Below are 15026 nucleotides of genomic sequence, written 5' to 3'. Positions count from 1 at the left end.
TCCCAGTGCTGCTTCCTCTATATTGGTGGTGAGACCCATTGTGAATCATTGAGCACCTCCACTCCACCTGCAGGAAGTGGAACTGGTGGTCAAACATTTTAATTCCCATTCCCATTCCCATTCTGACATGTGGTCCATGGCCTCCTCTTGTGCCAAGTATACATTGGTACTTTATGTTAGAATGGACAGGCTGGTGTTTGTTTGGAGGGGGCAATCGCAGTGCACGGTGAACAGTGTTTTACAGAGGAGGGACAGTGTGCAGTGGTCTGTGTCTTACAGAATGAGAGCTCTGTGTACTAAACATCAGGTTATACAAAAAGACATACGGGACTGTTGTAGTGTAGCATGGCTTAAAAATTTTGTCACAATTAGGACAGAAAGACAGTTCAGTAAATTCATAGGAGAAAACAAGCATCAGTCCTAAATCGTCTTAAGTACCTTAATTGATTTAGTCACATTTTGTCATGGTCTGGTCTGTGAAAACTGCATTCCAGTTCACGGTCCGGTCCCTGTTCCTTATTCCAGGTTTTCTGGGTTTCCCCAGTTTCTGTTGAGGCAGGTGATTCTCGTTTGGGCTGGCTTCATAAATAGCTTCAGGATTCCACCACTGGCTGCTGGATTGTTCCTGTCCTAACCCTGTCAGTATCCCTTCACCTTCCTGCCTGGAGCCTCGCCTTGTTGGAACTGTCTGTCTGTGTCCACGTCTTTGCTAGGTAGGTCTGGCCGTTTGCCACTTCCGAGTGTTGGGAACTGATTCGTCGTGTTCAGTGTTCTGTGTGATGAGTCCCAGCCCTATGTCCTGTACCCAAGGAGGAGTCCTGGCTCGGTGTTCCATGTTCCTATCTCTCCCTCAGCTTTGGTTCTCATCATGTCCATGTGCCTCACCCAGCACAGGACTACCTTGCCCAGCCTGGTATTCCCTCATCCTGTGCTGGGGTTCCCTTTGTCCTGTCCAGGAGTCTCCTGTCCAGTCCTGTTGTCTCTCCCTTGACGAAGGCTCTGTGTTCTCATCATCTCCATGTGCCTTGCCCAGCACAGGAGTACCTTGCCCAGCCCGGTGCTTGGATTCCCCCGTCCTGTGCTGGGGTTCCCTTGTCCCATCCAGGAGTCTCCCGTCCCATCCTGTGCCTCTCCTCGTCCTGTAACCTTGTCATGTCCTTGCCTAGTTCTGGGGTCTGAGCCTGAGTCAAGACCCAGGTTCTGGGCCCTTGTCCAGTCTCTGGCTCTGAGTCCAAGCTCAGGCTCCTAGTTCCCAGTTCCATGTCCTGGTTCCCTATCCTAGTCAGGTCCTAGCCCAGGCCTGGGTTCCTTGTCTTGTCCAGGGCTGGTGTCATGTCCAGTGTCCTTTCTTCCCCACTTTCCTTGCTTCCTTCTCATGCCTAGTCCTGTTCCTGGTAGTTCAGTGTCTGTCTTGCTTTTGGGTCCACCCCCAACGCTCACATTATGACACATTTGTGTTGAATACAGACATTTTATAAACTTTTTTTCACTTGCTAAAGTGGAAAACTGTTGAGGATAAACTCAAAATACTTGTTTCAAAATTTGGACCTGTAGAGGCAACATGATCTGGCATAACTGAGTGTTCAACTCTGATGTTAGGCTGCCCTCTGTCTATAGTAATCTGAATGTTCTGGATGTTATTTTTATTGTTTGCATGATTTTTTTCCCTGCTCATTGGGTGTTTGTTAGTCTTTTTTTAATGGGTTCTATTGGCTTTCTTTGTTTTGAGGCTGCCTGTAAGAAGATTAATATCAAGGTTATATATAGTATACATTGATAATAAATGTATTTGGAGCTTTGAACACTGAACATCAAGCCTGTTACTGACGTTGCCTCCACTGGAAATCATCCCTCCATCCCACCTCATTGTCCCCCAGTGCTACACCCCTAGTTCCTGAATGGAACTTGTCATACTGGGGAAATTCACATAAATGGTGGGTATAGAAATCACAGCAAATCATGCTCCCTGATGTAAGTAAGTTGCTCCCAGAATGAAAGCAATTTTACTTCAGAGCATCATTGCACTATCCTGGTAAGTATCTTGTCTCCGATTCTCTGGGAGAGCTTGACAATAATAATCTTTAGGCAACGGAAGTCACTTTATGTAGATAACAATTAAGTAACAGAATCCCCGTTTCATTACTTAACACTTTCAAAAAACACAGTGAGCTCTGGAATTAAAATTCTTTGGTTGCAGTTTGGTAACGTTCAAACCATGTAATTATACTGACCCTGCTGGCCACAGTGATTACGGTTTTTTTTGCAGTCTCTATTAAAAATCAAGGTTAGATTCTCAGGGTTTCAGCAAACGCTCTGGGGAAACTCTTGCAGCAGTAATACAGCCTCGGGAGACAGCCCAAATGAGGGCACACTCACTAGTGATAGCACCTTGCAACTTGCAAGAATCAGTATAGTTTGAATGATGGCTGACACAGGGGAGTTTGGCCCCTGCTGGGCAAAATTTCCTACAGAAGCGGTTTGCAATTGCCTTCTTCTGGGCAGTGTCTTTACAAGACGGGTGACCCCAGCCATTATCAGTACTCTTCACAGACTGTCTGCCTGGAGTCAGTGGTCGCATAACCAGGGCTCGTGATAGCACCACCTGGTCCCATGGCTTCATGCCACTCTGATCCGGGGGGGGGGGTCTAAGCAGGGGGCTATGCCTTGCCCAAGGGTGACTTGCGGGCCAGCACAGGGAAGGAGCACCCTACACCTCATTTGGTAGAGATGTATCTCTATCCTGCCACCTGATAGTAACACTGAGAATTTATTAGAGGATATCACCAGCAGCAGAGGGGTCCTGTGTACGAGGCTGTCCAAAGTAGCGCCAGGTCGATCATAGCAGGAGGTTCCTGGGGGGGTGGGGGGAGAGGACACAAAAACACAGGCCACAGTGGAAGAATTCAGCAAGTCAGGCAGCATCTGTGGAAGGAGATACCAGTTAATGTTTCAGGTCTGTGACCATTCTACAGAACTGGAGGAAGAATGGAGTTTTCTAAACAGAGTGAGGTGTAAGACAAAAGGCTTTATGGAGATTGGTTAGGACAGATCAGGTGATAAGGAGCAAGAGCTTTTTACACTAATGGTGGGGGAGGGGGTGGTCTGCATTCAATGAAAGTGGGTGAGAAAATTATATTGGGGAAACAATGAGAGAGCAGTTTACCTGAAGTTGAAAGCAGCTAACTCACTGTGGTGAATCCCATCTGATTCGGTGCAAAAGTGGCTGGCTACACTTGCCTGCAGAGCTGTTGTGATGAACAATGTCCGCCATCAGTTCTAGATCTCTCACGTTAGAAAAGGGGGCAAGGAAGAAACCTCCCACTGGCTCGCAGAGGACAGTAAAAAGAGAACCACCTCTTACATTGGCATTTAGGGTCTTTGTTTTTATTTTTAAGATCACAGAGTGATACAGCAATGCTCAAGCTTTGGTACATTCCATTAAAATAGCAAACAATCAGTAAACTTTGAATGCTTGTCATTTCCTCCCTCTTTCCATCTGGCAATTAACTAGCACTCCAGAGAACAGCAGTTGTACATACTTTTACATGCTTAGTTTTATGCTAGCAATATTGTGCTTCCAGACAAAGTGAAAATTTTGGCGAATAATGTCACAAGTATTTACTACATCTCCTAACAATTTCCCAACTACTTGACAGGAATAGAGACCAGTTTTAGCCTCAGGGGCTTGTTGTTGCTCAATGGTTTATAGGGTCCTCTTTAGTATTATTGAGATTCCTTCTCAAGGATGGCATCTTTGCCATCACAATCGTCTTGATTTCCAAAGACCCCTAGTTGGCAAACACCATTACATTTTTGTACGGGTTTTCATGATTTCAATCAGGACCAGTAGTCGGCCATTCATCCTCTCAAAACTGTTCCACTATAGCTGGCTTTATATGCATTCCCAGCTACCTTGACAAAAATCTATCACAAACAACTAAGAAAAGTTTCAATTAACCTTAAGCAAGCTTTCAGGGAAGAGAATCATAGGCTATATGTGTTGCAATGTGCTTAAAGTGATAAAAGACAGTGCTTTCAAAGTGTAAGTTGTAGCCATACTCAGCCTCTATCTGTAGCTAAAGGCTGATCTTCTTCTGCTCATGAATTGAACTTGCAGTTGTAAATAGACATTCGTGCATGTACATAAACTATTAAAAAATTATAGACCAGTACAAAAAGGCTTATAGAATGCTGGAGGTCAAGAATACAAATAGAAGTTATGCTGACACTGTACAGTGCTTTGCTAAAACTGTTGATGCAGTCTTGTGAGCAGTTTCGGGCACAGACTAGGATCAGAGTTGACAAGATTTCTGAACAGATTTACTAGAATAGAAACCTGGATTCAAGGATTAAATTACAAAGTGGAATTATGCAAATTAGTGCTGTAGGAGACAATTTCCACTGGAGTATAATGTAGACAATCATCCAGGCCTCTTAGGATGGTTACAAAATAGAGGGTGGCAGAAATTTGCAAGTCACTTCTGCAAATAGGAATGCATGCTAGGTTGATTGTTAGTTCTCATTAGTTCAGCTGTAAATTTATTGAAAGTCTGTTTGCAAATATTGAAAACTTATCCAGTCACTGCCTTTTTGCCGCCTTCCTACTCTCATCTCAAGGAGAATGATCTTGTACTCGTCTCATGAACTGTGCAGTGTGGTAGTCATCTGTGCTGCACCACGGTGACCATTCTGAGGCACTCCATGGGGTCGGATTTTACTCTGGGATCCACAATAACCAAACTCAGTCCGGTTCCTCACCTGACACTGCCTGGTGCACCTTCCATGTTAAAAGGAGCCCATGGTCCTCCAAAGCCCGGCTGTCACAGCGAACGCAATGGCCCTCTGACGCTTGCACTGGCAGCAGCTAACTGAATGTGGCTGACCCCCTTCTCATTCAGTGCGATAGTAGCTGCCTGCAGCTCCCCTTGCAACTGTTATGGGGAGCACTCTGCGATATCAGTGCTTATGAGTTAGGCTCTTCTCCCACACTCTCTGGACTTTTCAAATACTATAGTGAAAACAGGCTGAAAGGGTTAAATAGCCTTCTCCTATCCCTGTACATATAACTAGCCTGGAATGGTCCACCGTGAGGCTAATGTCTTTCCTCTAACATATCCCGATATTATCTGGAACATGGCTTTCATTGCTATAGTGAGGTTGAACTTATTTTTGATTGAGGGTAAGACATTTGCATTGACTTTCAAGTGTGAATCAGCATCATTCCATTTCTTAAGCCTTTTAAGCCCCTGTCTAGATTTGCCAAGACTGATTGCTGTGTAGATCTTTGCAAGCCATCTTGATTGGCATGCCAGTCGCCACAACAAGAATTAATTCACATTTGAAAACATTCCAAAGCACTTTGCAGGAGCATTGGCAGCCAAAATTTGACACCAAGGCAAAGAAGATATAAAAGCACTTGTCTTAAGAGTGCAGACTGTACCATGTTACTAATTGATTTCGAGTTTCACAAGTCTAATTGCAAGAGTGTGGAGTGAAAAATTGCATCACCAAAACAAAAAGAAAATTGGTGGACTACCTTTGGAAGTGCTACCTCACGAAGCATTCCAAAATGAATTTTCTGTAGCTATCCATGCCATCACACTAAGTGCAATGTTGTCTCTGATCATAATCTTAACATTGCAACAGCTTGCTGCTCTAATCCAATTATTTGCCATTTTCTACATTCATAGTTTATCTTGCTGCAGCCATTAGAAATAACCATGAGAATATAATCACTTGCTGTTTTTTGTGATTTGAGATCATCTGCATTTGCAGAGGAAGCTCTTTGATGGTGGAAAAATTTCCTGACCCTGTTACACAGCACTGTCTAGTTTGTTGCCAGAGCTGTCAGGGACACAGATGGATTTGTGGCAGGGCACAGGCTCCTGTGCTTCCATTTTAAAGTTGTGGTACAATATAAATATAAAAGATGCCGAAGAAACTGTGATACATCATCTCCAAGATGTAATTAGGTATAACAATTGGCCATAAAATAAACCTTTAATATGTTTTTAATTATAATTACTAATTACGTTGTGAACTGTACAATCCTGTCTCCTGCCCCAATGACTGACATAAACACGCAAGAACTAGCAATTTAAGTGTTGTAAATATATACATGCTTAAGCTTATAGTATGTTTTTTACATGAGGATTATTTTCATGTATCTGTAAAGGAGGACATTGCTGCGATTTAGTTTCCAAGGACACCTTCAGGTATAAATCTTTTGAGGCTGTCAGTGAAACTTGCAGCAACTGGTTTTCTTCATTTTAGTAGTGCTTTATTCAGACTAAAAATGCATCAAATATTAAAAGTTTGCTTTGACATGCTGCCATATTATCTGTTGCAAACACTTCTGGAGGCAAAACACATTGTAATTCAGTATTAATTATTTGGTGTATAGAGTACTAGATGAATTATGGGTAGGGTAACACGGGAGCCATAGAGGCATTCAGCTCAGAAACAGCTCCTTAGGCCCTCCATTTATGTGCCAACCCTCAGGCACTCAATTACACTAAACTTGTACTAATCCTGTTCTATTCTCATAAAGTCCACATGGATTCTGCTACACACTCAGACTAGGAGCATTTACAGTGATTAATTAACCCACTGACCTGCTAGGTCTTTGGGATGTGGGAGGAAACGAGAGCACCGGAGGAAACACATGTGGTTCATGGTGAGAAAGTGCAAATTGCAGAGAGCACTGGAGATGAGAACTGAACCCAGGTCACTCTTCTGACGTGTTGTGCCAGAGTGCCACTACAGTTTCAAGATACATCTGCAGGAATTCAGCTGAAACAATGCAGCTTTGTCTCAGTACGGTAGCGGAGTGCTAGCCCGGATTGTATAGTCCAAAGTCAGTCGTGAGTACATCAGCTCTTGGGAGGAGTGAACAATATTGGGAAAGACCATTAATTTCTTTAAACTGCTTTTTAAGCACCGATGGAAATATCTGTCATGCGGAGCAAAGAGGCCTTTGATAAAACATGCATTGTGGTCAATATGTTCTGAAGTAGCAACAGCAGAAATGTAAACAAATGCTTTAATATGTCCTGCTGTATTATTTAAGCAAAAGTATAATCCAGATGAAATAATTAATCATTTAACTTAAATGATTCACTGAGAATTAGTAAAATAAAAAAAAATTGCATTCTTTCCCACTTTGCTGGATGAATCACTGCTTGATCTTGTAATGAATCGGGGGGGGGTGCAGAGACTTGACAGAAGACTTAAACTGAGGATACTTAAAAAGGAAAAATAGCAAAAATGACTTGGAAGTAATGAGAGACATGCCATTTTAAAAACTGTTCATTAGAGACCACAGGAAATGTATATTTAACTGAAAGGCAAGTCTATATAGGCAACCTCCACAAAGGGACTGAGCAGATTTTCAACTAAAAAAAAAACTAGGCGCACACTAGCTGCATGAGTAACAATGGGGAGGAAGACAAATGGAAATACAAAGATGGTAGGAAAGAATCAGGCAAAAGTGAACTACATGATTGAAGTATCAAGGAAAGTGAACAGCATTTGACAGATCCATGCATATACAAAGGGAAGTTATGATAAGAGTAGTCTCCCCAAGGAATGGACAAACCAACTGAGTATCGCAGGTTAGCCACTGCCTATCTTCTGCTGAACGATTCACCTCCTGATGTTCCAAAGCTTTTTCACCATCTACGGAGAGATGGTATTACTTCCCACTTGCTTGGATCAGGGCAGCTCTGCTGAGACTCGAGGGGTATAACACCATCCTGGAGAAAGCAGCTGCTTCGACCAGCACACAATCCACCACTCTAAAAGTTAATGCCCTCCACCAATGGCACACATAGCTGCAGAATATACACTAACAATTACTTTCACCTAGGTGACTCCAACCTTCCAAATCTACAGCTGTCGCCAACAAAAAGAAGGGCGAAGAGCATAGGGGAACCTGAGCTCTGCAGATTGTCTCTGAAGACCATACTGACTTGTAGCTTAAGGGTGATGGGGTTTGCTTTATAGATATGGTAGAGAACCAGATAGATCACTCTTATGTAGATCTGATATGCAGTTAATTGGCCAAGTGGCCAACTTCTGTTCAGTAAAGATGATGGAATTTTGATTCTGTAGTTCTTCATTATGTAAATCCTGAAACTCTCTGCCCAGCGACATTGTGGGATTTCTTTAACTGGAAAAAATGCAGCAGTTTAAACTCACCATCAGCTTCTCAAGGGCATTTCTCACTGGACAATAAATGATGGTGTTTTAACCCCTGCAAAATTCCATAAACAAATTAAAGTCAATCATAGTTTTTTACTTTGAAGCATAAATTTCAAAATTTGCAGATGGCAGAAAATTGCAAGGTTCAGTCAATACAGAAGAAAATTACATAAAACTACAACAAGCTGTAAATAAACATGAAGAATGGGCACTATAGGCTTCCACATGCTTTCTAGATGTTAAGCGTTTAAATGTGAATAACAAAGTCATTTAGAGAGAAGCAGCAACTTGATGATAAAGCCATACACATGCAGACATAAACAGAATAGATTATGTTTATGTGGGACGCCTTCAAAGTGAAATTTTGAGAATAAAGCTTGTGTGTACCTGTCAGGATAAAAGGTAAAGTTAACAGGTTTGGCAATTCAGGAGATTTTTGAGGCCATGGTTAAGGAAAAAAGAGGTGCATAGCAGGTGTTGGCAGACAGAAATAAATGAGGTACTTATGGAGGATAAGAAATGCAAGAGAACACTACGTAAATCAGGAAGGATAAAAGAAGTTTTCCCTAGCAGACAAGATGGAGAATCCTAAGGGATTCTACAACTATGGTAAGAGCAAAAGGATTGCAAGAGACAAAATTGGTCCCCTGGAATATCAGAATGGTAATCCATGCATGAATCCAAAAGAGATGGGGAGATTGTAAATCATTTTTTTGCATCAGTATTTACTCAAAAGACAGACAGAGTCTACAAAAGTGAGGTCATGGACCCTATAAAGATTACAGGAGGAGGTGTTTGCTGTCTTGAGGCAAATTAGGGTGGATAAATCCCAGGGCCTGACATGGTGTTCCTCGGACCCTGTGGGAGGCAATTGCAGAAATTGCAAGGGCCCTAGCAGAAAAATTTAACTAATCCTTAGCGACAGGCGAGTTACTGGAGGATTGAAAGATGGCTAATATTGTTCTGCTGTTTAAGAAAGGCTCTAAAAATAAACCAGGAACTTGTAGGCCATTGAGCCTGACATCAGTAGTGGGAAAGTTACTGGAAGGTATTCTAAGGGTCTGGATATATGAGTGTTTGGATAGACGAGGACTGATTTGGGATAGGTAGCAGGTCTTTGTGTGTGTGTGTGTGTGTGTGTGTGTGTGTGTGTGTGTGTGTGTGTGTGTGTGTGTGTGTGTGTGTGTGTGTGTGTGTGTGTGTGTGTGTGTGTGTGTGTGTGTGTGTGTGTGTGTGTGTGTGTGTGTGTGTGTGTGTGTGTGTGTGTGTGTGTGTGTGTGTGTGTGTGTGTGTGTGTGTGTGTGTGTGTGTGTGTCTAACCCATCTTATTGAGTTTTCAAGGCAGTTTCCCAGAAAGCTGATGAAGCAAGACAGTGGATGTTGTCCACATTGACTTTAGCAAGGCATTTGACAAGGTCCCACATGGGAGCTTGGTCAAGAAGGTTCAGTGCTTGGCATTCAAGATGAGGTAGTAAATTGGATTAGACATTGGCTTTGTGGTTGTAGCTAGAGAGTGAGAGTAGATGTTTGCCTCTCTGACTGGAGGCCTGTGACTATCGGAGAGCTGCAGGGGTCGGTGCTGGGTCCGTTTGCAATCTATATCAATGTTTCAGATGATGATGTGGTTAACTGGATCAGTCAATTTGCAGATAACACCAAGACCGGGAACGCAGTGAGCAGTGAAGAAGACTGTCACAGCTTGCAGTGGGACCTGGACCAGCTGGACAAATAGACTGAGAAATGGCAGATAAAATTTAATGCAGACAAGTGCGAGGTGTTGGACTTCAGTAAGACCAACCGGGGTAGGTCTCACACAGTGAACAGTAGGACACTGAAGAGTGCAGTAGAACAAAAGGATCCAGGAATACAGGTCTATAATTCTGTGAAAGTGGCATCACACATAGGCAGAGTCACTAAGGAAAACTTTTGTCACATTGACATTCATAAATCAAAGAATTGAGTACAGGAGATGGGATGTTATATTGAAGTTGTATAAGACATTGGTGAGGCCCAATTTGGAGTATTGTGTGTAGTTTTGGTCACCTACCTACAGGAAAGATGTCAATAATGTTAAGAGTACAGAGAAAATTTACAGGGATGTTGCCAGGACTGGAGGATCTGAGTTTTAAGGAAATATCGAATTGGTTAGGACTTTAATCCTTGGAACGCAGAAGACTGAGGGGAGGGTTGATAGAGGTATGCAAAATTAGGGGTATAGATAGGGTAAATGCAAGTAGGCTTTTTCCACTGAGCCTGTGTGGGCCTATAACTAGAGGTCATGGGTTGAGGGTTAAAGGTGAAAACTTTAAGGGGAACATGAGGGGAATTGTCAGTCAGAGGGTCTTGAGAGTGCAGAATGAGTTGCCAGTGCAAGTGGTGCATTCAATCTTGATTTCATCGTTAAAACTTGGATAGGTACACGGATGGCAGAGGTAGGGAGGGCTATGGTCAGAGTGCAGGTCGATGAGACTAGACTATTTAAATGGTTTGGCATTGACTAAAGAGGCCAAAGGGCCTGTTTCTGTGCTGTACTTTTCTATGACTCTATTGTGCAGATGCTGGAAATCCAGAGCAACACACAATATGCTGGAGGAACTCAGCAGGTTAGGCAGCATCTATGAAAATGAACAAACAGTTGACGTTTTGGTCTGAGACCCTTCTTCTGGACTGGAAAAGATGGCAAAAGATGTCAGAATGAAAAGTTGGGGGGGGGGAGGGAAAAGAGGATGAGTTAGAAGATAATAGCTGAAGCCAGGTGGATGGGAAAGTTCAAGAGATGGAGAAGGAGGAATCTAATAAGAGGAGAATGTACTAGGGGAGAAAGGGGATATGATAGGCAGATGAGGAGAAGAGCTAAGAGGCCAGAGCAGGGAATAGAAGAAGAGTGAAGTGGGAGTGAAAAACTATTACAGGAAGGAGAAATCAGTGTTCACACCATCAGGTTGAAGGTTACTTTGTTGGGATATTGAGTGCTGCTCCTGCACCCTGAGCGGGGCCTCATCAGGCAAAGGAAGCAACCATGGACAAACATGCCTGAATAGGAATGGGGATAGGAACGAAGGATTGATAAATTCCCCAATTTAGCAATCTCGCCAATGTAGAGGCCGCCGCATCAGATTCACAGGTGAAGTTGTTGCCTCACCTGGAAGGACTGCTTGGGGCCCTGAGGGAGAAGGTGAACGGGTAGGGGTAACATTTCTACTGCTTGCAGGGATATGTGCCAGGAGGGAGATTAGTGGGGAGAGACACCTGGACAAGAGAATCATGAAGCAGCAATCCCAAAGGGAAAGCAAAGAGTAGGGGGTGGGGGGAGGAGGTAAAGATGTGCTTGCTGGTAAGATCCCATTGAAGATGGTGGAAAGTGGATGCAGAGATTCATGGAGTGGTAGGTGGGGACAAGAGGAACTCTATCCCTTTTAATGCAGAGGTCACAAAATGCTGGAGGAACTCAGCAAGTCAAGCAGCATCTACAGAAATGAATAAACAGTTGACGTTTCGGGCTGAGGCCCTTCTTCAGGACTACAAAATTGTCAAGCACCTTTACTCCATCCTCCAAAAATGAAATTTACTGGGGCCAACTATTTTAATTCCTATCCCCATTCCCATTCCAATATATCAGTCCATGGGTTCCTCTTTTGCCATGATGACACCGCACTCGGTGGAGGATTTCCAGAGTGGTGATATTTAAGATAGAAATGGTTGCTGTTGCTTTCCATTTCAGGAAGCAGTATGTTCAGATATCCATTGTGATTAAATGGACAAAGTTGTGACTAACATATTCTATGCAGACTTCAAGATAAATGTGGTAGGAATATGAATGAGTTCCTACAAGAAGTGTCTGATGATGAAAGCAGAGAAGAATTCAAAGCAAAGTTAGATAAACAGTTGAAGAAAAGAGAAACAGATGGAGTTAAATGTTGAGGGGTGGGATGCTACTCATATAGAACTGCAACATAATCTGATTAAATCCTGTTTCTCTACTTTTCTCATGTGTTCATCTATGACATTGAAGGAGGCCACCCTGCACATTGGTCTATGCCAAGTCTCAGAGCAACCTTACTTCCCAGTGCTGATCCACGGTCTTGACCTGAAACACTGGTCATCCTTCTGTCTCCACCAATGCTGTCTAACTTGCTGACTTCTTCCGGATTTTTACTCTGCATATTAGAAGTTACAGTCTCTTCTGTCTCTATTTCCCTGTATCCTTCTCTCTCCCCACGCTCATCAAGTTCCCCTGTATATTCCTGCCGCTCACCCTCAATGGGAAAACTATAAGTACATTTAATTCAGAATTTTTGAACAGTGCTCCTGACTTCCAAAGGTAATTTTCTCTCTCAAGGAGATGGTTAGCTTCCTGCACATCATCAGAAAGCCTTAAAGCATTTTGCAGACAATAGTTGTTTTAAATTGTAGATATTATGGTGACAGCAAGCATAGCAGCCAACTTCTGCAGAGCAGGACTCTACAAACAACAAATAGACGACAAGGTAAATCTGCTGCTGTAAGGGCAATTGAAGAACTAATATTGGCCAAAATATATTTTCACTGGGCCACTTTTCCTCTGAGTTTGCAAAGTTTGGGTGTGAACATAACCTAAATTTCTGACCTGTATGGTGATATAGCTACAAAGGTGCTGGCTACTTTCTTGTGTTGTACAGTCTGTACTATAGTGTCTTTTCCTTTGGTGTTATTAGATCCCGATCTGTCATTAACTACCAAAATATCCAAAAGGTAATGATAATAAAGCTAAACTGAAATGTGGCTTCTGTATGCCAAGCTGAAAAACACTTATGAGACTCCTTTAATTAAACTTGAGTTTAAAGCTAATTTATGTGTTGTTATGGTGTTACTTCCCATCCTCTGTTTCACTGTGATCAGTCAGAATAGTTCATAACTACAATTATGCTGGAGCACCTTTATAGTTTACACAAGGTGCATTAGATACTCTTTAAGGTGCAAACATGAGAAAGATGGAAGACTTATGGTTGGCTGAAGTGAATGTGACGCTCAGGGAAACTGAGCTGGTTATTGCCTACAGATTAATCAATCTGCCTCATCCTTGGCAAAAGACCTTCAATATAAGCACCTGCTCCCTTGCTTGCAATTTATAAACCTCCTAATATTTCTCAGTCACATGTGGTTTAAAAAGTTCTTTTATACAAATTGATTCTGTGAATTCACAAGCAATTCCCATTACAATATCTAGGAGGTCAAAAATATTCATATAGTTTCACTGGCAGCCAGAAATTCTATCTCTGCTTCCCTGTGCCTAAGATAATCTAATTTATTATTTCTTAGTGTAAAAAAAAAGGTGATCTTCTTTGATACAGTTGTGGTAATTCGTTCTGCACTGAGGAAGGATTAAAATGTCCTGTTGTTGAGTTGTACGATAGAACTCCTCACAGTGCTCCTTAACATGGTAGCTCCCAGGAGTATAGGTCCAAGTCTCTTCTCATCTCATTGCAACCAGCAAGCCCGGGTTGCTGTCAGGATGACTGCATGAGACCGGTAAGCCGTTTGCCAGTCAGAGATTTGCCCTACAAAACATAAAGACATGTTCAAATACAGTACATCGAACACTGGCAATTACCATTACCTGAAACACTGATTAGACTACTGATAAAGCTACACAGGAATTCACTGTGGCTGCTTGAAATTTTCATAACATTCCCAAATCAAACACACCCAAAAACATTAGGAGTGTTGCTTTTTCCAAATGTGAGTTGAAGGCCTGGGGTAATGAGGAAAGACTGAGTTTATACAAAAAAAAAATGGATAGCTCTTAAAAACACGCCTTTCACACAATGAATTCTTTTAAAATGAAGTCACTGCTGCATAAACAAACAATTTCATGAACCACAGGTTCAACAAACTCATGTATACAAAAAATATAAACTACTAGTTTAATTCTGTTGGTCAGTACACCAAAAGCTGTCTATTATTCTTTGGCCAGACAGCTGGGTTCTTCACATTCATCTGACAACTGGAGAAGGAAGAAAGGATTAAACATCACACTCAAAGAATGAAAATGATGGCACGGCATATCACTCCTGTGTTAAATTTTCAACCTTGATTAAAACAGCATGAATATTGATATGGGGTTGGACTCCCAAACTGCTACTGTTAGTGGATGTTCTGATGTAATGGCTTAAATAATTTTCCACTGGTACTATTAGTGTTAATGCATAAAATCCAATCAAAGCAGGAAGGACAATGGACAGTAAAGGGCATCTGAAGAGTAAAGACACCAATATTAGGCAATTGTTTATTGACTGAAGCTCTGCCTTCAATACTATAATTGCAAGCAACCTCATCTCCAAACTCCTAAATCTGAGACTCAACATCTGTCCCTGTCACTTCCGCTTTCTGTTTTCCAATTACCCCTGCCAGTCATTCCTCCATACCTTCTGCTTGTTCCTCTTTCCTTCCTTTCCCTTCTGGCATCACATGTCGATAGGGTAGTTTAGAGAGTTTCTGGCACAGTGGTCTTCATAAATAAAACTGAGTACAGGAGTTAGGATGTTATGTTAAAGTTGTGAATGGTATTGGTGAGGCCAAATTTGGAATGTTGTGTGCAGTTCTGGTCACATATCTACACAGGAAAGATATCAATAAGATTGAAGGAGTGTTGAGAAAATTAACAAGGGTGTTGCGAGGACTTGAGGACATTTATAGGTAAAGTTTGAATAGGTTAGTAGTTTATTCACTAGAGTGTATGAAAATGAAGGGAGATTTGCTAGAGATATACAAAATTATGAGGGGTATAAATAGGGTAAATGCCAGCAGGCTTTTTCCACTGAGGTTGGGTGAGACTAGAACTAGAG

At 42.2% G+C, this 15026-nt stretch overlaps 1 protein-coding gene across 2 annotated transcripts in view; it reads right to left on the bottom strand.

Annotated features, from left to right (window-relative positions):
• Nucleotides 1–3362: 3362 nt before the first annotated feature.
• The window catches only part of LOC140725163 (regulator of G-protein signaling 6-like), a 573527-nt gene continuing 561863 nt past the window's right edge, over nucleotides 3363–15026 (bottom strand). For both annotated transcript variants that reach the window (XM_073040261.1, XM_073040262.1), the window contains exon 18: nucleotides 3363–13739. In XM_073040261.1, the coding sequence (XP_072896362.1) occupies nucleotides 13689–13739 (51 nt within the window). In that variant the 3' untranslated portion in view covers nucleotides 3363–13688. The remainder of the gene's footprint in view (nucleotides 13740–15026) is intronic.

Source organism: Hemitrygon akajei, chromosome 3 (assembly GCF_048418815.1).
Source record: "Hemitrygon akajei chromosome 3, sHemAka1.3, whole genome shotgun sequence".
Classification (NCBI taxonomy): domain Eukaryota; kingdom Metazoa; phylum Chordata; class Chondrichthyes; order Myliobatiformes; family Dasyatidae; genus Hemitrygon; species Hemitrygon akajei.
This window is presented reverse-complemented; position numbering and strand designations above follow the sequence as displayed.